Source organism: Typopeltis vanoorti, chromosome 19 (assembly GCF_054136105.1).
Source record: "Typopeltis vanoorti isolate ZY-2024b chromosome 19, IOZ_Tvanoo_1.0, whole genome shotgun sequence".
Lineage (NCBI taxonomy): Eukaryota > Metazoa > Arthropoda > Arachnida > Uropygi > Thelyphonidae > Typopeltis > Typopeltis vanoorti.
In genome coordinates this window covers 111604363-111628482 of record NC_143567.1, presented here as the reverse complement: position 1 = coordinate 111628482, position 24120 = coordinate 111604363, and the positions used below count along the sequence as shown (strand labels likewise).

General features: G+C 36.3%; 1 protein-coding gene across 1 annotated transcript in view; it reads right to left on the bottom strand.

Annotated features, from left to right (window-relative positions):
- LOC150096445 (tRNA (uracil-5-)-methyltransferase homolog B-like) overlaps nucleotides 1–24120 on the bottom strand; it is a 261744-nt gene that overhangs the window by 106633 nt on the left and 130991 nt on the right. The window contains exon 8 of the mRNA XM_090409068.1: nucleotides 15642–15736. Coding sequence (XP_090265194.1) covers nucleotides 15642–15736 — 95 coding nt within the window. The remainder of the gene's footprint in view (nucleotides 1–15641; nucleotides 15737–24120) is intronic.

Here is a 24120-nt window from a genome sequence, read left to right as displayed (position 1 = left end):
CTTTGTCATATTTGCCCACATCACTCTCTACTTGTGACTGCCTGCCATTCAAGAAGATTAGTCTCATATTTTGTGTTGAATACTATGGCTACTCCTTCTTTTCCTTGATTGTCATTTCCTGAATATAACATTTTGTATTTATTGTTCAGAAAGATCTCACCAGTTTTTGTCTTTTTTCCTATTATGTTGATCTGGTACTTATCTAATTCCTCAGCTAGCTCCATTTCTTTGCCATTCAGGCTTCTTATGTTGATAGTACTGATCTTTAACTCTGGTGATGTTGAGTTGGGGTGTGTTTTCAGATTTGTTCCAGTAACTGACTTTTCGCTGTTCACCCTGGTTCCCTGCAAAAACAACGGGGGCCTTGTTTAACCGGGCGATGCCCCAGCTGGCATGAAATTTTGTCATGTTGTACCATCGTTTTGTATTTTGGTTTAACCAATAGGAATACAATTTGGTCAGCTAAATCCCAAATTGCAAGCCCTTCCTCATTCATTCAGTATCAAAGTAGATACTCAACAGGGTGCACCACGAGAAGGTGAGGATTGGACATTAGGTCAGAAGGCCTGGTCGGTTCTCCATATTCCTTCAAAGGCAATGTGGAGGTCTCCTCAGATGACACCAATGTTTATAAAATAGGGGGGTTGGAAGGGGATTAATGCGATTAGAAAAATGTAGCAAATACTGTTTTTTTTTAAGTGTTTAAAACACCACAACAGATGCACTTATATATGACTGGAAACATCATAATCATCTTTTCTTTAATGTGTGAGGCCATGAACACAGCCATATAAGATGGCTTCATATTAATCTAATGAATACTATGAAATAAGAGAAAATACAGCTCTAAGAGATGTGTACAGCTATCTACTCAATTACTCTGTCACAACTGCATGTAATCTCAGTACAACACCATATGCAGGTTTCATCCAATAAAGCAAAAAAAACCCTGCCACATGAAACTTATAACTCATCATCAGTTGAAAAGCTCTAATAAAGGTACTTTATACCGGATCCAAATTCGGGTCTTTCCCACCAAGCCTAAAAAGGATGACTGTGAATTAAATAACAAGAAATGAAACAATGCAAAACATATTTAAGATGACAAAGATCTATGCACTGCATTAAATATGTTTAAAATTGATTTTTTTAAAGAGGAAACCTAAATACAAGGGACATCCAATAAGCAAGTTCTGATGGGATGTCAGAGAAATAAAAATATACTTCCAAAAAAAAAAACTTTATTGGAAATTAAAGTAGACATCTTTCAGTACTTTTCTATATAACTTCCACCAATGTTCACGCACTCATAACAGGGCACCAAGAGTTGCATACCTTCACCATAGAAGGTTGCCGTCTGTGATGCAAACCATGTATTGACTGCTTCTTTGACCTTGTTGTTGTCTTGAAACTATCGGCCACCAAGGAGAGATTTCAGATGTTTGAAGGTAAAAGTCGCTTGCCGTGATGTCAGGATTATATGGGGGATGATGGAATTGTTCCCAGCAGAAGGTGGCGAGAAGTTGTTGTGTTACGCTGACCATGTGTGGACAGGCATTATCATGAATCAAAACAATGCACCTGGTAAGCATGCTACGTAGTTTATTCTGGATCACTTGGCACAGCTTCTTAAGTGTTTGGCAGTACATATTCACATTGATTGTGAGCCTTGATCCAAGAAGTCTATGAGCAAAATTCCTTGTCTGTCCCAAAACACAGTGCACATGATTTTCCGAGTGAAAACAATTGTCTTCAATTTCATCTTGACTGGTGATGAGGTGTGCCTCCACTCCATGGACTGTTGTTTGGATTCAGGGATTGCTGTCCTTCCTTCATTAAAAAGTCTTTTGTACATTGTAATTTCCTTAAGCTATTTAGTAAGAAAGAATTATTACAGAATGGTGACCTATAGATGTCAGCAGACAAAAGAGAGGAAAGGAAGAGGTAACAAGATGAAATTATTAGGTCTGTTGGATTGCAGAAAATTGAGGGAGACCTTCATCCAGCAGCAGACTGATCTAATAGACAAGCTTAGGTGTTGAACATTATTCATAACTTATTTTAATGGTATTACAACACCAAACCAACTAAATTATAAACAAAAAGATGTTTATTAATTGGCTTATATTTCTCTGGATTTCAAACCAGCATTTTTAGAGCACATTACATGTTATAGTTAACATGTGACAATGAGTAATTTCATTTGTTACAATTTAAATTATTTCACTTACTTGCTGTCACGTAAACTGTAACATAATAATGTATTCTAAAGATGCTTATTTGAAATCCAGAGAAATATATGTCAGTTAATAAACATATTTTTTTATAATTTAGTTGATTTGGTGCTGTAATATTTAATACTCTTAAATAAGTTATGATCTACACTGAAGAAGTAATTTAAATATACCAATTAAATATATAATCCCCCTTAATTACTGTTTTGTAATATATCCCGAAACACATTCTTTCTCCTCCTCTATGCAACTTGATTATAACTGAAAAATCTGTCATGATATTTGGTGTATCTGCCAATACGCAAACAGGAAAATCAAGAGGAAACATCTTGTCTCACCACAAATTCATACTCAATCTGAAATGTTTCTTCTTGCTCCAACGTACTCGTGTTAATTTTCTTCTAGATCACTTGTCTACACACATACATGGTACTAATGTGATATGTTATGCCTCATGTGTGTGTGTGTTCTACCAATCTAAAAAAAAAAAAATGATAGAAACACATAAATGATAAAACAAAAATTGAAGCAGTTTTAGCAAAAAGGTTTTATTTTGTAAAATTCTTTTAGTAATTTTGATTTTTAAAAATATTTCAATACAGAACAAGGGCTGTTTAAAGATAAGTTTCTCAGGGTCTGAAGACACTGAGATTTCACTGAGAACAGTGAATGAGTGAAATGGAAAGCAATCGGTGGTTATAACAGTTATGTCTAAGCTAATATGACATAGGCATTGTGATTAGCTGGACTGCCAATGAGTCTTCATGGACTCTACTGAGGTGGCTGTTTAATAATTACAGGCCCACTGGACTTAATGGTATCTTTAAATTTTATATGGGAGATGAATTTCATCACCCAGTATGAGATCACAACCCTGCTTACTAGAGGAATGAAGTGGCTTTTGATAGTACCATCTTTGATCTTTATAGCAGGATTCATATTATCTTATCCTTAACATCCATGGTATGATAGGTTGACATAGCCATTGACATCATTTAACTGTAGCATATTGAATAGGTTCTCTCTTGGCACCTTGTCATGGGAAGGATTCACACACATATGTATATGTATATAAATCCTGCCAACTTTGCAGAGAACACTTGTTTTGCTAATCTTTCCTCGCCCATTCTGTTTAAGTGACCATACCACCTGAGATCAGTTCTGCTAACGCATTCCTGGATGCTGACAATGTCAAGTTCTTTCCTAATATCCTTGTTTTTAATATGATATTGCCATTGATGACATCTGTTCATGCCTCTAATCTTTCTCAGGACTCTCCTATCTGTGGTCTCTAGTCTTTGGTCAAGTGTTTTACTTCTGACCCAGCTCTCATAAGTTAAAACTGGTTTGAACACTGTCTTGTATACAGCTAATTTAGTGTTCTGACTAATTTCTCTCTTATTCCATATGAATTTATTCAATTGACTTCCCACCATACCAGCTTTGCTGATTCTGTTGTCTATTTCTATATTGAATTTACCATCTTCACTAAAAATCGTGCCTAAGTAGCTGAAATGTTTTACTTGTTCCACAGGTTCTCCATTCACAACACAGTTGACATTTTCAATGATTCTGCCTATTTTCATTGTCTTTGTCTTTTTATTGCTGACCTTCATACCATATCTATTACAATAGTTATTCAATTAAGTTAGAGAATCTTGCGGAGTTGTATCGGATTTATTTAGAAGTATAACATCATCCGCATAAAGCAAAGAGCTGACATTAACATCTCCAATTTTGATATCATGTTTAATACCACTTTCCTTCAGAATGTGATCCATATAGATAATGAATAACAGAGGGGATAATGTACATCCTTGTCTCACACCAGATTTAACATTAAACCATCTTCCTGTACTTCCTTCAATTCTAACTGCTGACTTACAACTCAAATAAAGACTAAGTATTGGTTGATATAATGCCCCATTGACATCATTTAACTGTAGCATATTGAATAGCTTCTCTCTTGGCACCTTGTCATATTCCTTTTCCAAATCGACAAAACTTAAATACAGATCTTTGTTATATACCCATGATTTCTTCACTATTTGTCGTAAAGTGAAGATCTGATCCTGACAGACGCTATTTGACTTGAATCCAGCTAGGGTCAAAGCTGTATAACTGAGAGGAGACCTCCACATAGCCTTTAAAAGAATGTGGAGAACCGACCAGGGCTTCTGACGTAATGTCCAATCCTTACCTTCTCGTGGTGCACCCTGTTGGGTATCTACCTGGATACTGAACGAACGAGGATGGGCTGGCAATTTGGGATTTAGCCGACCAAATTGTATTCCTATTGGTTAAACCAAAATACAAATTGATGGTACAAAAAATTTGATATATTAATAAATAATATAAATATGAAATTCATTTTAAAAATTTATGGAATTTACAACTGTGTTAAAAAAACTTTTTTATTATCCCAACATTTCGATCTTCACATCAAAATCATCATCTGGAGCATACATCAATATACAACACAACTGAGTTACATTATTAACTGTAAGCTAAACTGTAACTATAAAGTATTACAGTCAGGTTATTTTGCATGGCAAAATGCCTTCTACTTACAAAAAGAAGGCACAGCCATGGGCTTGCCATTATTGCCCTATTGCTAACTTTTACATGGAACATTTTGAGCAACTTGCCTTAGGTTCCTCCCCTTTAAAACCCAAAGTCTGGCTTAGATACGTTGACGATGTTTTCGCGATCTAGTCCCATGGCTGCCAGACATTACGCACATTCCTTAGCCACCTAAACAAACAACACAAAAGCATACAATTCGTAATTGAAATTGAAAAACACAATATGCTTCTGTGTCTGGATACACTTGTCACACGTCTTCCCTCTGGCAATCTTTCCTTCACTGTTTACCAGAAACTGACACATATGGGACAATATATACACATAAACTCCTACCACCACCCAACACAAAAACTAGATGTCATCAACATGCTACAAAACAGGATGCAGACAATCTGTTCCAACGAACAGGCACTAAAAGGCGAATTTAAATTAATCTTTAATACTTTCCAAAAAAACGGATATAGTCAAAACACTATTAACAAAATTCTCTACAAAACCTCAAAAAAAAACAAAGACAAACCAGACTACAGTAAAACTATAACCATTCCCTACATTAAAGGAACATCGGATAAAATAAACAGAGTACTACGAAAATACAACCTCAAAACCAAATGATGTTTTGAGGTTGTATTTGAACAGCTTTAAACCTCCTGCAAAATTAAAAAGCTTACTGAACTCATTCAAAGACCCACTCTCCCCACTAGCCCACCCTGGAGTATACCGGATTTATTGTACTTGCAATATACCATATATAGGAGAAATAGGAAGCACAATTCCTATCAGACAAAAAGAACATAAACGACACATTAAATATAATAATTATGGTGAAGCTGGCATTTCTGATCGTGCCCTGAATTCCTTACACAGAGTTGACTGGAAAAGCACTAGCTGTCTACATCGCACTAAAACATGGTATGAACGGAAATTTAAGGAAGCATGTGAAATTATTATCAACCACCCCAATCTGAACAATAATGATGGTCTAAAAATCCCAAACATATGGAAGGTATATATTCGACCCACGGAACGTTCCTCACTAAGAACAACTATAAACAGGACTGCAGAAAATCCAGTATCTTAAAAGCAAAAAATAAGAATTGTAATACTAAAAATAGGACATCATTGTTTCTGAAAGAAAACCATCTGAAAGAATGTTTATTCCTGTCATCGTAAATAGAATTTAGATTGATGTAATATTTTTTTTTTCCACGAGAGGTCATGCCAGTAGAATAACGTGATCAAATCATTGTTTCTTTAACTTAGAGTTAATAATGTAACTCAGCTTGTCTTGTATATTGATGTATGCTCCAGATGATGATCTTGATGTGAAGATCGAAACGTCAGGATAATAAAAAAGTTTTTTTAACACGATTGTAAATTCCATAAATTTTCAAAATGAATGCTGATCACCATGTAACTCTAAAAGAAAGGATATAAATATGAAACTTTTTGAAAAATTAAAAATAATTTTTTAAACCTATATTATAGTCATATAAGATGTTATTATCTATAATTATTTCGCATATCTGCAAAATTTTCTTACATGCCACTTCACTATCCCTGTATTAGTTTGTATTATATTATTAGCTTGCTGAATGAATTGTGTTACCTCGTATTTATCAAGGTAAGTTTGCAGTTAAATATGTGATTTTTCTTAGTCATGATTTTTTAAATAAATTATCCATTTCGTTTTCTTTGTAGCTATAGCTGTGGTTGTTTTTAACCTTATTTTTTTTTATTTTACAAACTCTTGCATATATCTGAAATTGTGTCCATTGACTACTATACGGAGTTTTATGTTAATATTAAACAAGGTAATTTTTAATTTTATTTTGCTAATTTATTTGTTTTCTTAATGCAGTAAAATCAGATAAAAAACGATTGTATAAAGGGGCGAGACTTAGCAAATGATGATTCAATTCTGCTTTTTTTTTTACGTTGTTTTGGGCCCAAACTTTATGAAAAATAAATAAACTTTTTTTTTATTATTTCAGAAACAGACAAAAATGGCAGAGCAGAGAAAAAAAGTGAAAACTCTTTCTGGTCATCAATACAGAAAAAGACGAGCAGACCGAGAAGTTATTCGAGCTCAACAAGAAAATCAATTGCGGAAATTTTCAAAATTATTAGAAACAAGAGTCAGTGAAAGCGATGTTCCTGTGGAGTACCCCACTGACAATGAGTCTGAAAATTCGAATTTATGTTTAGATGATAATCAGGCTCTTAAGAAACATCCAATAGCTTCGACTTCAAATACAAATACCTCAACACTAAATTACAAGCTTTTTGACGATCCAGCTTTATGGCCAAACTTGTCCAATTCAATAATTGATATATTAGTAAAACAAGGTCCTCCTGCTGAATCAAAAGAGACTTTTTTTCCCACGTGATGAACATAATACAAGTTTTCATGTATCGCATTATAATAGGATTTTGAGGGAAAAACCATTAAAAGAGCTTGGTTAATTTACTCAAGTTCAAAAATGTAGTATTTTGTTTCTGCTGCAAATTATTTTCTAATATTCGAACTATGAACTTAATTTCGGAAGAAAATAACAATTGGAAACATATGTCACAAGTTCTTTAGCGCCACAAAAAATCCCAACAACATCTTAATAATTTTGAAAAATGGATTGATTTGGAAAAGCATTTAAAACACGAAACTGCAATTCATCAACATCAGCTAAAATTACTCAAAAAAGAAAAAGAACACTGGATGCATGTTTTAAAACCATAATATCGTCATTAACTTTCTTACAAAAGAAAACAGAGTTCAGAGGAAGTTCAGATACTCTATATACAAATAATAATGGAAAATTTTTGAAACTGATTGAACTACTGAGGTCTCATCAGTGAGTAGGAAGACTCTGTTGAATCTATGGAGACCTGAATAATAATAATAATAAAACTGATTGAATTATTAGCCAAATTTGGCAGCGTATCACAAAAACATGTAGAACGCATAAAAAAACAATAAAATTCATGTTCATTATTTAGGGAAATGTATACAAAATGAAATCATTAATATATTGAGTAATAAAATTTTAAAAAATTGTATCTAAAATAATAAATGTTAAGTATTTTTCAATAATTGTTGATTGCACCACTGATATTTCACAGCAGGAGCAAATGTTCTTAATTGTAAGATATGTTTCCATAAAAGAAAAAAATGAAGAAACTAAAGATATTAAATAAATAGAAGAAAGATTTCTAGATTTTATTAAAATTAATAATACAGCAGGAAGTGGTATGGCTGAAGTAATTTTAAAATTATTAGAAGAAAAAAACTTTCAAAGAATATTCAAAATATCTATGGTCAGGGATATGACAACTGGTCAAATATGAAAGGGAAGAATGCAGGGGCACAAGCACTTTTAATGAACAAAAATCCTAGAGCAGTTTTTGTTCTGTGTTGTACGCATTCCTTGAACTTGGTATTGAGCGATGCAGTAAGCTGCAATGTAGATACTGGTTGTTTTTTTTGACATTATTCAGTCAATCTATAATTTCTTTTCTTCATCGAGTCATCGATGGGAAGTTCTAAACTACGTCCAAAATTTTATTTTAAAACCTTTATGCAAGGCGAGATGGCGAAAGTAGCATTGAAGCTGAAAAAGCAATACAAAATCAAGTCAAAGAAATATATTAAGTTTTAATTTCCATCACAGAAGATGACAGCTTAATTGGGCAACAAGGCATTTAAACAAAATTGGAAGCTAGTTCATTAGCAAAAAAATTTAATTCTTTCAAGTTTATATTTTGCACATTTGTTTGGTATGACATTCTAAGTGAATGTCAATGCATCTAACAAAAAATTGCAAAATATCTCTTGCAACATTATGGAAGCCTTGAAATCATCAGATGTCACAAAAAAATTCTTGACGTCATACAGAAGCAAAAATAATTTTTTGAAAGTTAAACACCAAGCCCATAACTTTGCTCTAAATATTGGGTTAAATGTTGATTTCCCAACTAACAACAGCACACAAATCCAACTCGTAAAAACAAAATTTGATTATGTATGTCCTGACGAATCAATTACTAATTTTGAGCGACATTTCGAAATTAATATTTTTTAATATAATTCTTGATTCAGCAATAACATTAATTATTGTGAGATTTGAATAGCTAAATAAATATGAATCACTTTTTGGGTTTTACGTTAACATTGGTAACTTAAAATTTGATGATACAGTAAAAAAGAAGCTTCTTTCGACTTAGAAATTGTTCTGTCTGATGGTGATCAAAAAGATATTTCAGCAATAGATTTATTAGATGAATTAAAAATATTGTCTCAGAGGATATCAAATAATTATTCTAATAAAGAAGTATTAAATTATATTTGTGCAAATAACTGCATAAGTCTTTTTCCTAATGTGTACACATCACTATGAATTCTTTTAACAATCCCAACTACAGTTGCAAGTGCAGAGCACAGTTTTTCTAAATTAAGACTTATTAAAAATTATTTGAGATCCACAATGTTCCGAGAGAGAGAGAGATTAGATGGTTTAGCTACTTTATCCATTGAAAGTGACATAGCCTAGACATTAGATCTAGAAGTAGTAAAGTCTTTTGCCGAAATTAAGGCTAGAAAGGTTTCTTTTTGTTTAAATAATTAAAACTGTTAATTCCTAATTTAGATTTTTTTTTATATTTGTTTTGTCAAGTTTAATGTGATTTATGTAATATTTATAAATTGTGATAAAATTCATCATCATCATCAAATTCCTGCCATGTACCCTCAAGGGGTGTACAGGATATGATAGAACTACATGAAAAAATTACATCATTACTAACTTCCTATCTACAATTTTCCACCAAATCAGTCTGTTACTTGTCAAGACTCCAACATTATCAGATCTTATATTTCTATCATGTAAAGCACTTTGTACTGCATCAAACCACGTATATCTGGGTTTTCCTCTGGGTCGTTTTCCTGCCAACCTGGCAGAAAACACGTTTTGTTAATCTTTCCTCTCCCATTCTATTAAAGTCACCATACAACCTGAGATTAGGTCTGCTAACGCATTCCTGGATGCTGACAATGTCAAGTTCTTTCCTAATATCCTCGTTTTTAATATGACATTGCCATTGATGCCATCTGTTCAAGCCTCCTAATCTTTCTCAGGACTCTCATATCTGCGGTCTCTAGTCTTTGGTTAAGTGTATTACTTCTGACCCAGCTCTCAGATCCATAAGTTAAAATTGGTTTGAACACTGTCCTTTATACAGCTAATTTAGTGTTCCCACTAATTTCTCTCTTACCTGATTCTGTTGCCTATTTCTATATTGAATTTACCATCTTCACTAAAAATCGTGCCTAAGTAGCTGAAATGTTTTACTTGTTCCACAGGTTCTCCATTCACAACACAGCTGACATTTTCAATGATTCTGCCTATCTTCATTGTCTTTTTATTGCTGACCTTCACACCATATCAATTACAACAGTTATTCAATTTAGTCAGAGAATCTTGCAGACTTGTAGCGGATTTATTTAGAAGTATAACATCATCCGCATAAAGCAAAGAGCTGACATTAACATCTCCAATTTTGATATCAGGTTTAATACCACTTTCCTTCATAATGTGATCCATATAGATAATGAATAACAGAGGGGATAATGTACATCCTTGTCTCACACCAGATTTAACATTAAACCATCTTCCTGTACTTCCTTCAATTCTAACTGCTGACTTACAACTCAAATAAAGACTAAGTATTGCTTGATATAATGCCCCATTGACACCATACAACTGCAGCGTATTGAATAGCTTCTCTCTTGGCTCCTTGTCATATGCCTTTTCCAAATCGACAAAACTTAAATACTGATCTTTGTTATATTCCCAGGCTTTCTCGACTATTTGTCATAAAGAAGATCTGATCCTGACAGCCTGTATTTGGCCTGAATCCAGCTTGTTCTTCACCAAGCTTTTCTTCTACAATTCTTCTCAACCGTTTCTCAAGTATACTTGCATAGATCTTACCAGGAACACTCAGTAGGGAAATACCTCTGTAATTCTCACATTCAGTTCTATTTCCCTTTTTATATATAGTTACTATGAGAGCTCTACTCCAATCATCTGGAATTTGTCCTTCTGTCCAGGCCCTCTTAACTATGCAGTGTAGCCACTGTAAAACTTTTATACCTCCATACTTCAGAATTTCTAGTCTAATATCATTACTCCAGCTGCCTTTCCACATTTCATACTTTTGATGGCATTTTCTACTTCAAGCATGGATATGTATTCCTGATTGCATGCCTAGTCAGTGTTTTTTTACCACTGTGCTATCACTACCTGTTTCATTTAGCAATTTTTCCAAGTAATTACTCCATACTTGAAGGATATCTTTTTCTCCAGTTTTCATATCACCGTTATCATCTCTAATTCCTTTTGCAGCACTCTTTCCTCCAATTCTGAGCTTCTTCAACAACCTCCAGAATATCTTGCCACCTTCTTGATATTTATTTTCTATATTCTTGCTAAAGTCCTCCCATGACTTTTGTTTAGCTAGTTTTACACGGTGTTTAGCATTCTTGCATTTGTCTCTGTATTCTCTAAGAGCACAAGCTGACTTATTTGACAGGAACTTTTGATATGCTTTCTTCTTTTCCTTCACCGCCTCTTTAACTTCCTGTGTCCACCATGGAGTCCTAATTTTTTTATCCTTGCAGACAACTTCACCACATGCCTCTCTAGCTGAATCAATCAGAGCTTTCTTCAAGGCTTGCCACTGAATCTCCAAGGTTTGATTCCTGTTCTCAAACTCTTTCATTTTTTCTTCAATAATCTTTGTGTATTTTAGTCTACAGTTCACATCTGAGAGCTGCTCAACTTTTATTCGCTTTAAAACTTTCTTCCATGTTATTCTTTTCATCAATTTTATCCTGCTCAGAATAAATAGTGATCACTTCCAATTTCAAATCCTCTGTACGCTCTGGTATCCTGAACCAGGGAGAAAACATCACTATCAACAATAACATAGTCAATGAGACTTTTCTTATTCCTTGCCTGTTCTCTGCATGTGAATTTGTGCACATTTTTATGTTGGAACATGGTGTTAGCAATAACCAGCCCATGTCCTGAGCAGAAATTCAACAGATATTTGCCATTGTTATTAGCTTTGCTCTTTTCTCCAAATTTTCCCAAAATATTTTTGTATGTCTCACAATCATTTCCTACTCTTCTATTTAGATCCCCAACAAGGCCAAACTTTTCCTTTTTCTTTGTGTCAATTGCTTTTTCTAAAGCATCAAAAAATTCCTCCACTTCTACTTTAGTAGAACCTTCTGTGGGACCATAGCCACAAATAAGTCTCATTGTCAATTCCCCATTGTCATATTTGCCCACATCACTCTCTACTTGTGACTGCCTGCCATTCAAGAAGATTAGCCTATGGCTACTCCTTCTTTTCCTTGATTGTCATTGCCTGAATATAACATTTTGTATTTATTGCTCAGAAAGATCTCACCAGTTTTTGTCTTTTTTGTTTCAGTCACCCCTATTATGTTGATCTGGTACTTATCTAATTCCACAGCTAGCTCCATTTCTTTGCCATTCAGGCTTCTTACGTTGATAATACCGATCTTTAACTCTTCTGATGTTGAGTTGGGGTGTGTTTTCAGATTTCTTCCAGTAGCTGACTTTTTGCTGTTTGCCCTAGTTCTCTGGCAAAAACAAAGGGGGCCTCGTTTAACCAAGCAACGCCCCAGATGGCATGAAATTTTGTCATGTTGTACCATCGTTTTGTATTTTGGTATAACCAATAGGAATACAATTTGGTCAGCTAAATCCCAAATTGCAAGTCCATCCTCGTTCGTTCAGTATCAAAGTAGATACTCAACAGGGTGCACCACAAGAAGGTGAGGACTGGACATTAGGTCAGAAGCCCTGGTCGGTTCTCCACATTCCTTTAAAGGCTATGTGGAGGTCTCCTCTCAGTACAGCTTTGACCATTAAGCACCCCTGTGATACAATGATGTACTCATATTATATAATAAACACAAAAATATTTAATTAATTAATTATTATTTATTTGTCCGCACGGTAAGCCTAGTGGCCTTGCGCTTCACAACCATATGCCTGGGGACGGAATGTCCTAGGTTCGATTCCCGTCGGAGATGTGAGGAGCTGAAGGATCTGTCTCAGCCATAGCCAAGTTAGCTTGTCATGGGTGTGGGCAGTAGGGTTTTTTCCACCAGTTTATCTGGTGTTTTTCATCCCGCAAGCAGGCAAATCGGACCCTTGAACACACAGGGATACAGTCAAGAATACCTTGAGGCATAGGAGTGACCATTCTATCCTCGTATTTCGGTTACGAAATCCAAGCATGCTTGGAAGGTTGTGGGCCTTAAAAGGACTGTTAAAGCCATTGGGATAGATAGATTATTATTTATTTATTCACTATATATATATATATACAGGGTGTTCGGGATAAATTTGACATATTTATAATTAATTATATTTTTCCGTAAGTTACATGTATTAACACACACTTCTCTTCATTTAAAAGTTTGGACCCTTCTTCATTCATATACAAGATGTCAGAAAGGATGGATAGCTGGAACCCACCTGAATCATGGAAGAGAATAACTTGTATCATGATGATTCGTGCCCGCCATCAAAATAAGGATATTACGACTGCTGCCCAATGCTCCCTGAATACAGTAAAAACAATCAGGCATGAACTAGAGACTTGCAATGGTGACTACGAGGATGTAGCAAGAAGAAAGATCCCTAGCAGACGATCTGATTGCGTTCGTACAGCAGAATTCCTCGCAAATCTGCAGGAACAGGTGTTGAAGAACCCTGGCATTGGAATTCGGGCTTTGTTCGTGGAGTTGCTAACTGTAGTCAAGCCCTGGATAACAAGGGTAGCCAATGGTAGGCCGTATGTATGGCAGCAGGATTCGGCCCCTTGCCACACCTCTGGGAAAAGTCAAAAATGGTTGTCTGAAAATTTCTACGACTTCACCAGTCCAAATGTTTGGCCTCCAAACTCCCCAGACCTTAACCCCATGGATTATTTTGTATGGGGCGCAGTTGAAAAAGACACCAATCGCACTTCCAGTAATACAAAAGCCCAGTTAATGGATAAAATTAAAACAGTTTTTGCGGCCCTTCCCAGGGAGACTGTAGCATCAGCTTGTTCGAGGTTCCGAAGCAGAATTGAAGCTGTGATCGATGCTAATGGTGGTTATTTTGAGTAAATCTTGTTGATAGTATTGTAATTAACTCTGCCTGTAATGTTTTTTTGTCAATTCATTAAATTTAATAGATACAAAGAAGATTTTCTTTTTCCTTACGAAACTGTCAAATTTATCCCGATCACCCTGTATATATATATATATTAACATCTCTTCTTGACTCAAAACAAACAGTAGAACAAGCAGGATTCAGTAAAGGCTTGAACATAACTGATCATATTCATGCAGTAAAACAAATAATAGAAAAAGCAGAAGAAAAGCAATTACCTTTCTGTTTAGTCTTCATTGATTATGAAAAAGCATTTGATTCCATCAAAACTAATGCAATAATTAAAGCACTCCAGAATCAGGGAGTTCCTGGAGAATATATGGACCTCCTCCAGGCAATATACCTCACTGCAACAGCAACAATCCAACTTCACACGAGTAACAATAAAATATCAATTGAAAAAGGTATCTCCGATAAGGAGACTCTCTATCACACAAAATCTTTACAGCAGTCTTTCAAGAAATATTTAATAATATAAAGTGAACAAATCTTGGTATATGCAGATGATATAATTTTTGCAAACACTCCAGAAGACCTTAATATAATGATAGACTTATATCATGAAAGCAGAAAAGTCAGTCTAAAGATAAACACAGAAAAAACTAAAATTGTGTTTTATCATTTTGTAACACCAAAATACATGATATTTGAAAACAATTTCTTGGAGAGAGTCTCTTCATATATATGCTTAGGTCATCTCATTGATCTAAACTGTGGATGCCAAAAGGAAATAACTAGGAGAGTTCAACTTGCCTGGAGTGCTTTCAGAAAACTGAAAAGCATTTTTCAAAACAATGATGTCCCACTCTGTTTAAAAAGGAAGACATTTAACCAGTGTATACTTCCAGTCATCTCATATGGTTGTGAAACTTGGTCGCTAACAAAAGCACTGGCAAATAAATTAACAACTGAAAGAAAAATGGAGAGGTTGATGCTAGGCATCACATTAAAAGATAAGCGAAACACCTGGATAAGAAACCAGACTCACATCACTGACATTATTTAAGTGACTAAAATGGAAATAGGCCAGACATCTATCCAGAAGAGATGATGAGCGATGGACCACCATACTAATGAACTGGATTCCAAAAGAAGGGAAACGAGGCCAAGGACATCCTAAAAGAAGGTGGAGTGATGAATTGTCAAATTTTGTTGGGGAAAATTGGTCAACCATTGCTAAGAACAGAGAAAGGTGGAAAGAACTTGAGGAGGCCTTCATCCAGAAGCGGAGAGAAAATGGCTGAAAAGAAGAAAAATATATATACAGTTTCGACCGAAGGGCAGAAAAAAAATCTTGCACACACTCAAAAATTTGCTGGGGCTGGCACTGCTCGACTACATGGAGGTCTATTGATTATAATAATGATAAAACATTAAACCATAATAGTTTATAAGCAAATGTAATGAACCGTACAGCAGATAAACTGTTGATTTTGTGTCCTTGAAAACATCTTTGCACCTATAAAAAGCAATTATGAAATTTCACAGATCATTATTAAATATGCATAACTATCATTAAATAACTATTATATTATAATGAATTTGATTTTAAATATTTACTTACCAAGCTTGAAAATATAGTGATTTCAAATGAAAACTATTTGCATTTTTATTACCAAAGAATTTCTTCAATTTGTACTTTTCATTTTCTAATTCTTCCTGTGATAAAATTCAATAAGAAATTAAACATTATTTTACTGCACAGACTTTCTTTATGATTATCTGTGGAAGAGTAATCACAATTAAAACATTTTCCAAGGAAAGAAAATTAAAAAAAACAGTCATGTATACTTTTCTTTTTAGTAAAAAATGTTTGTGAATATTCATGATTTCAATAATTTTTACTTACTTAGATAATTAAAAAATACATATTTATTTAATTAATTTAAGTCTGCCTGCAGACCACCTCTCTCATCATCGTGGCTAACAGGTTGGGAAACACTGCCATAAGACAACATTGAACTAAGAGGATTGAAAAAAAAAAAGAAAAAACCTTTCACACAATAAAAATAGACATACTTTTATCTCCCCTGATGAGAATACTGCATAATGTTAGTAATCTGCATCAGAAAGGAAAATGAATGTAATCTACATCACTTAGCCAAAGCTTTGATATCTCCTAGAATGCTTCTTTTCTAAATGCAAAAATCATCTGTCTGAACAAAAAAATTTCCATAGTACAATACTGTAAAGTATTTGTATGTCATATTACTGGTATTCAAATCCATGTTTGTTCCTAACCATCCATAAATGGTATTTTAATTCATGATCATCTAATTCTGCCATGTATCCTCAAGGGGTGTACAGGATATGATTGTACTACAATATTCCTAAGGCTAGGGGTATTAGGAACAAGAAGGAAGAGTTTTTGGCCATGGTTGGCACTTCCAGACCACAGGTTATTGATATTAGTGAAACATGGCTGACTGTAGATGATATAGCTAGTAGGATTGAATGTAATGGGTATAGTGTGTTCAGGAATGATAGGGAGAATAAAATGGGGGTAGGAGTATTGTTGATGATAGCTGATGAGCTGCAGCCAAGGAGAATAGAAGTTGAATTGCAGGATAGAGAAAAAAGCACATTTGAGGCCATTAGGTATGAAATTGTGGTTAGCAGAACTAAATATACAATTGGGTGCTGCTATAGACCAGGTGATGGAAAAGATGGTGGTGACAGTATGCACAAGCAAATAGAAGAAATGAGTGGAAGGAGGGTGATTATTATGGAAGATTTCAACTATGGTCGCATTGATTGGAGTGAGGAGAGGACACACGGGAGGAAGGAATTGGATTTTATGCAGTTATTAAGGGATAACTATCTGCGACAGCATGTAATGGAAAATACTAGGGGTCAGAGAGTTCTTGAGCCAGAAATTACTTGAGCTGCAAAAAAAGAAACAACTACGGAGGGAATTTAAGGAGAAAAGTGACCGGCAGGCACACGAACGGTATAAAGCACAGGCCAGAAGTGTAACGAGTGTGGTAAGAAAAGCAAAAAAGGATTACAAAAGAACATTGGCCATGCAGACTAAAGAGAATCCTAAACAGTTTTTTAGATATGTAGCAAAAATAAAAGGAAAAATGTACATGGCAGAATGCTTTTAAAGAATGCTGATGGTAGGGAGGTAACTGAATCAGTTGATATAGTTGAGTTACTGAGTTGGCACTTTGCAAGAATATATCATCCAGGTGGTGACATTGCAGAAACGAATGTACCAATAGATTATACGGGTATTGTGGTGAATGAAGTGGAGGTGAGTAGTCTATTGCATAACCTCAATGTCAATACATCTGTGGGATTGGATGGTATACTAGCTCGTGTTGTACGAGAAGCAGCTAAAGGATTGTCAGTACCCTTGACCATTTTGTTTAATTGAGTCTCGGGTCTGGGTTAGTCCCGAGGGGGTGGAAAGAGGGGAAAATAGTTCCACTGCATAAAGGTGGTTCCAAGATTGCTGTTGTAAATTACCGACCGATAAACATATCATGAATCATTGTTAAGGTCTTAGAGAAATTAGTCCAGAAAAGAATACAGGACTGGATAGATGAAAATGGGATATTGTATGGGGGGGACAACACGGTTTTATGAAGGGTAGATCATGCCTCAGTAACTTGCTCACGTTTTATAACACAGTCACGGCTGAACTGGATAGGGGTAATGGGTTTACAGTAATAATACTGGACCGTGCCAAGGCTTTTGACAGGATACCACATAGAACCCTAATCAGTAAACTGGAGCAGATGGGGATAGATATAGGGCTGGTGAACTGGATAAGAAGGTGGTTGAAGGAGAGATACCAGAGAGTGGTTTATTCAGCAGTGCATCTAAAAGATGGCTTGTGACTAGTGGAGTGCCACAGGGCTCTGTTCTTGGACCACTGCTTTTCAATTTGTTCATCAATGATATAGCAAAGGATTTGAGAGGAAGTGTTCACTTGTTTGCTGATGATGCAAAGTTGGGTAGAGCAATTATGAGGGCACAGGATGTCAAAATTTTACAGGATGATTTGGATAGTTTGGAGGACTGGGCTAGGAAAAATGGATGTCAATTTAATGTGCCAAAGTGTAAGGTTATGCACTTTGGGGTGAAAAGAATAGCAGTAATATATCGCATTGGTGGAACCGTACTCCAGGAGATTGATGAGGCCAGGGATTTGGGAGTGTTGGTGGATAGGGAATTGAAGTTTAGTGGGACACATTGCAAAAGTGACTAAATCAGCTCATCAAATCACTTGGCTTCTGAAGAATACTTTAACATGCAGAGACAAACAAGTTGTTGTTCCTCTGTATCGAGCCTTGATAAGACCCCATCTGTACTACTGTGCCCAGTTATGGGCACCAGGGTTTCTTCATGATGGGGAGGAAGTGGAGAGGATCCAGAGACGAGTGACCAAGATGATAGCAGGTCTGTGGAATGAACCTTATGAGAATAGGTTGAAGATTTGTGGGTTGCAGAAATTGGTCGATAGGCGAAGAAGGGGTGATATAATTGAGACATTCAAATTACTGAAGGGTTTCTATAAGATTGATCCAGAAGATATTTTTGAAAATATGATTGGTGGTGGGAGGACTAGGAGCCATAAATGGAAGCTGGGCAAGGGCGTGGTTGACAAGGGTGTTAGAGCTAGGTTTTTTGCTTGGAGAGTAGTGAATGAGTGGAATAAGCTTCCAGAGTCTGTTGTGGGTGCTACAACCGTGAAAGAGTTCAAGGCAAGGTATGATAGATACTGTGTGAATGTCGAATAGTTATTATTATTATTATTCAGGCCTCCAAGGAGTCAAAAGACTCATCAAGGGAGGTCCTTCCTAAGACATAAAGTCTGTCAAGACTCATCGAGGGGAAGTCCCCCTCTGAGAAACACAAAGTTTATCATACCACTCCTTAAACCCACTGACCGTTCTCGCTCCCACCACTCCATCAGGCAATGCATTCCACGGCTCAACCACCCTCCACACAAAGAAACCACTCCTTACCCGCTTGCTCACAGTTTCCTTTCGTAACTTCCAGGGATGGCCTCTTGTTATCACTCCTTCCCGCTGTTCAACCAAGCGAAAAAACTCCCCAGTGTCAACCCTGTAACCACCTCTCAACAGTTTAAAATTCTCAATCATATCACCTCTCCTTCTTCTATCCACCAAACTCTGGAGTCCACATTCTCTCAGCCGATCCTCATAACTATCCTTCTACAGTCCTGAAATCATCTTTGTCATCCGTCTTTGTATCCTTTCCACAGTTAATTTATCCCCTTCAAATCCTGGGGACCAAATCTGAGAACAATAGTCCAAGTGTGGTCTGATCAGAGACTTATACAATGGAATGATAACCCTCTTATCTCTGCAGGTCAGTGTCCTTCTCATAATAGCAGCAATCCTCTGTGTTACCTTCACCACCTTTGCAATATGTCCCCTAAACTTCAGGTTTCTATCAATCATCAACCCCAGATCTCTTGTCTCCCCTACTTCCTCTAGTATAAATCCTCCCATAGAGTATGCAGCATCCCATCGATGTTTCCCAAACCTCAAGACCTTACATTTTGCTGCATTAAACTGCCACCCCCATTCATTAGCCCATCTATCTAGCTTATTTAACTCCTCTTGCAGGGCTACCACATCTTCACTATTACTAATAATCCTTCCCAGCTTCACATCATCCGCAAACAACTGAATATCCCCCTGCAATCCACTGGCTATGTCATTGATATAAAGGTTAAACAATATAGGTCCTAGTACTGAGCCCTGTGGGACCCCACTTGTAGCCCTCTGCCTCCTGGAAACTGCTCCACCATACACAACTCTCTGATACCTATCAGACAGCCAATCCTGAATCCAGTTGTCCAACCTGACATCCACCAAGTGCTGCAACTTAAATATCAGCTTATCATGTGGCACCCTGTCAAATGCCTTCACTAAATCCAAGAAAACTGCAGTATATGCCTTTCCCTCATCTAATGTTCTTGTAACTTTATTATAAAAGGCTAGCATATTGCTAAAACAAGAGCGTCCTTTCACAAATCCATGTTGATTCTCACAGATAACATTACCCTCATCTGCCCAATGCTGTATACGGTCCCTCACTACTTTCTCCAAGATCTTAACAACTACTGATGACACACAGACTGGCCTATAATTAGACACTTCCAGTCTGTTACCACCCTTATGTAATGGCACTATCTTACCTTTCTTCCATTCCCTGGGCACCTTCACCAAAGCCAGACTTTCATTGAAAAGCCACGTTAAAGGCACTGTCAATTCCCTAGCACATTCTCTTAAAACTCGTGGTGAAATACCATCCAGTCCCACAGCTTTACTGACATCCAGAGTACTCAGTATCTGAAACACACTCTCCTCCTGTACCTCCACAACTCGAACCAGTGCTATCCCTCTAGCATTAAAACTGACTCCACTAGGAAGCGATACTCCAATAAAGTGTTCATTGAACAATTCCACTATGTCCTCTGCATCAGTCACTCTATTCCCATTTTTATCCCACAATATCATTCTTCCACAGTCATTTCTCCTCCTACTGGCCACATAGCTAAAAAATTCCCTAGGATTTTCTTTGGATCTTAGGGTCAATCTCCTCTCATATTCCAGTTTCGCTTTCCTTACCACACTAGTCACTCTTCTGGCCTGTGTCTTATATTCTTCATGTATCTTCTCTTCACCTGTCTCCTTATATCTCTTCCATAGCTTCTTTTTTGCATGCAATTCCTTTTAATATTGTTTGTCATCCACTTTACTCCAAATTGCATCCTCTTCTTCACTTCTACAACTTACCATTGCTGATAACAAATATTCTTTCACAATTTCCCATGCACTAGTGCTATCCCAGCCTTCCAATTCCTCCCTCCATGAAACTTCCCGAAGTTGACGTCTAAGACTATTATAATCACCTGCCTTATAATTCCACATAAGGTTCCGTCTCTTTGATACTCCTGCATGTCTATTCATTTTCCAAGTCAACACCATATGGTCACTCTCTCCAACTGGTGGGAGAGACGTCAACTCAGTTATTATCACCTGTTCTGATGCTATAAACAAATCTTTTGAACCTCTTGTTCCCTCTGTTAAATGTTGCTTAAGACATTTGTCCCTCAAGAATTCTAGAAATTCCATTCCCCTATTGCTACATGCATCTTCCTCTCTCCAATTTATACTACTGAAGTTAAAATCTCCCATAACAATCATACTTCTTGCATTTGCCAAACTTAGCTGTCTAAACATCTCCTGGTCCCCATCCTCTGTGCTCCTGGGTCTGTAGCAACACCCCACTAAATATCCTGTCTTGCCTACCTCTACCTCACACCATACGCTCTCAAAATCATTTGTCTCACTTCCTTTCAAATTCTCCACTCTTAGAGGACATAGGTCATCACTTATCATAAGCAATACCCCACCACCACGCTTTCCCCTCCTATCCTGACGAAAAATGCTATACCCAGCGACTTCTATTCCTGTTGTTATATCCCCTTCTGTCAACCACGTCTCAGTAATTGCAATAATTTTTGGCCAGGCTGATGCTATCTGGGCCACCAATTCCTCTCCCTTATTCCGGATACTCCTGGCATTAGTATAAAGCATATAAATGCCATTGTTTCTATACCCAGCATTATCCCTTCTAGACTCCAATGGGCTCAGTGTTACCTGACATTGTCTCCCTTCTCCCAAGTATCCATTCTCACAAGAGGCCACCCCTGCTATCATCCTCCCTGGTACACACTGACTCGTTCAGAACAGCAATCTCTCCAGATGCCTGCGTCCTTCCTCATTCAAATGTAAACGGTCTCTCGCATACAATTCCTCTCTTTCCTCAAACGCACTCCAAGCATCCACATATACCAGTCCTCTCTTGTCACACATTCTCGCTATTATACCATTCAATATCACGGCTCTTCTGCTCAAATCATCATTATCATACCTAGGCAGCATGCACACTATTTTTCCTTTCTCTGTCTTCTTCCGTACAGTCTCAAGCAAAAATCTCATATCTCTCGCTGCCCGACTTACATTACCACTCAAGTCATTCGTTCCTACCATCACAATCATCTCATCCACCCTTTCACCTCTCTTAATTGCTATAGCCACCCTTTCTATTGTTCCTCCTGGCAAACACTCCTCACGCATCCTATCTTGAACACCACAGATCATTGAGTCGCCATACATTATACAAGTTATACATTATACATATATACATACATATATACATTATACATTATATCAAGTTGTTCTTGACATGATGTTAGGGCCTCCCTCGATGAGTCTGTCGACTCCTTGGAGTTTCCCGGAACAATAATAATAATTTCTTTATACCAAATTTTACTTTTATTAATCGAAAAAATGTCAATGCCAGAATGTTGTAGTATTCAGGAACAATCTCAGCTTTTAACCTTTATAATCATTTACTCCAAATAGGGGAAGATTAAAACAAAGGTAGTACCAGAGAAGGTCTTCACATGTGTGATTGGTCTGCAACATTTTATGGATTTTTGAAGCTGCATTCCTTAAATAACAGAATTTTACGACTGGAAGTTCAAATCCTCAGTGGTTTTTTATAGTTGAAGAAATTCATTTTAACTTCATTATATCAGCTAGACTAAAAAAGAACACAGGTTTACTATATAATTGCTTTTCTTCAGCTTCTGTAATGTCTGTAATATTTATTATGTACAAATGAGAAATAAAGATTATGGTTAAAGATTACTAATTTTCCAGTCTTCTAAGGTTTCAATGTTTTTGTATATAAATTCTTGAACTTGTAATATTGGGTAAGTGGAGAAGTGAATTCCAAGTATAGTGGGGGGGGGATAGGATTCTCTTTTAGGGGTTAGTCCAAAAGGATTGCTTCCAAGATCCCACTTTCCAAAAACTTAATTTCGTCTTGTCTGCATTAGTAGTTAATCCATATATCTTACTGAATTTTTCCAAAATACCAAAAGAAGATGTATATGGAATCATTATCTCTCAAAGTGCCTAATACATCATTAACATGTTTATTTTCCTTCATAGTTGAAGGAATTGTGACAATGCATGCGATGTGTGAGGACAGCAATACACATGCTGTCCTCACACATCACATATATTGTCAACTTCCTGCAAGAAACATTCAAGAAGCAATGCAAAGAGTAATCGGCTAAGAGGGCAACCTTGCTTGACTTTTTTTGAATTTTGACCAGGTCTGATAGGGCCCCATTAGCTAGGAGGCAGGTAGTTGAATTATCATAGGCTCCTTTAATAATGGATAGCAGCTTTTTTTTTACACACACCAATTTGCTGGAGGATGTGGAAGAGAAAGGGATGCTTGACATAATCAAATGCTTGAGTAAGGTCTACTGATAAGCACTGCCATTGGCTGCTTTTTCATATTAGCTAGGAGTAAATCATGTAGCAGAAACAGATTAAATTCTACTGCTCAGCCTGGAACCCATCACACCTGTGTGCTTTTAATTATGTATCTCATTCCTACTTTGAGCCTGTTATTGACAATGCAGAAAAATATCATGTAAGCAGCTAGAGACCTATTTTTGTAATAAGTATTACAGAAATAGGTCTCTAGCTGCTGATTAAGGTATGATCTCTATTAGGTCTTGGAATGAAAACAGTATAGCTTGCTACAAATTCACTTGGTATGTGTCCCAATGAGAGAAAAGAATTAAACAGCATAACTAGAATGGGAAGAATAAAATCCCAGGCCTCGCAGTAAATTTTTATCATTAAACCATCAGGTCCTATGGGTTTTCTTGTCTATTATAACTTCAGATTAGGTTTTTCAGTAGAATTGGGTCTATCAAGCCCATCTTGGATAAGAACAGGAAAGCTATTAATGTTCCAAGAGTTATAATTTCCCACAGTGCTATTGTCTTTAGACAGATTTTTTAAGGATTTTTGAAAGGAGTCAAGGATGACTTGAGTTACATAAGCAAAGTGGATATTAGATCCAGCATTATTTGTCAAGCCCATCTTGGATAAGAACAGGAAAGCTATTAATGTTCCAAGAGTTATAATTTCCCACAGTACTATTTTCTTTAAACAGATTTTTATAGG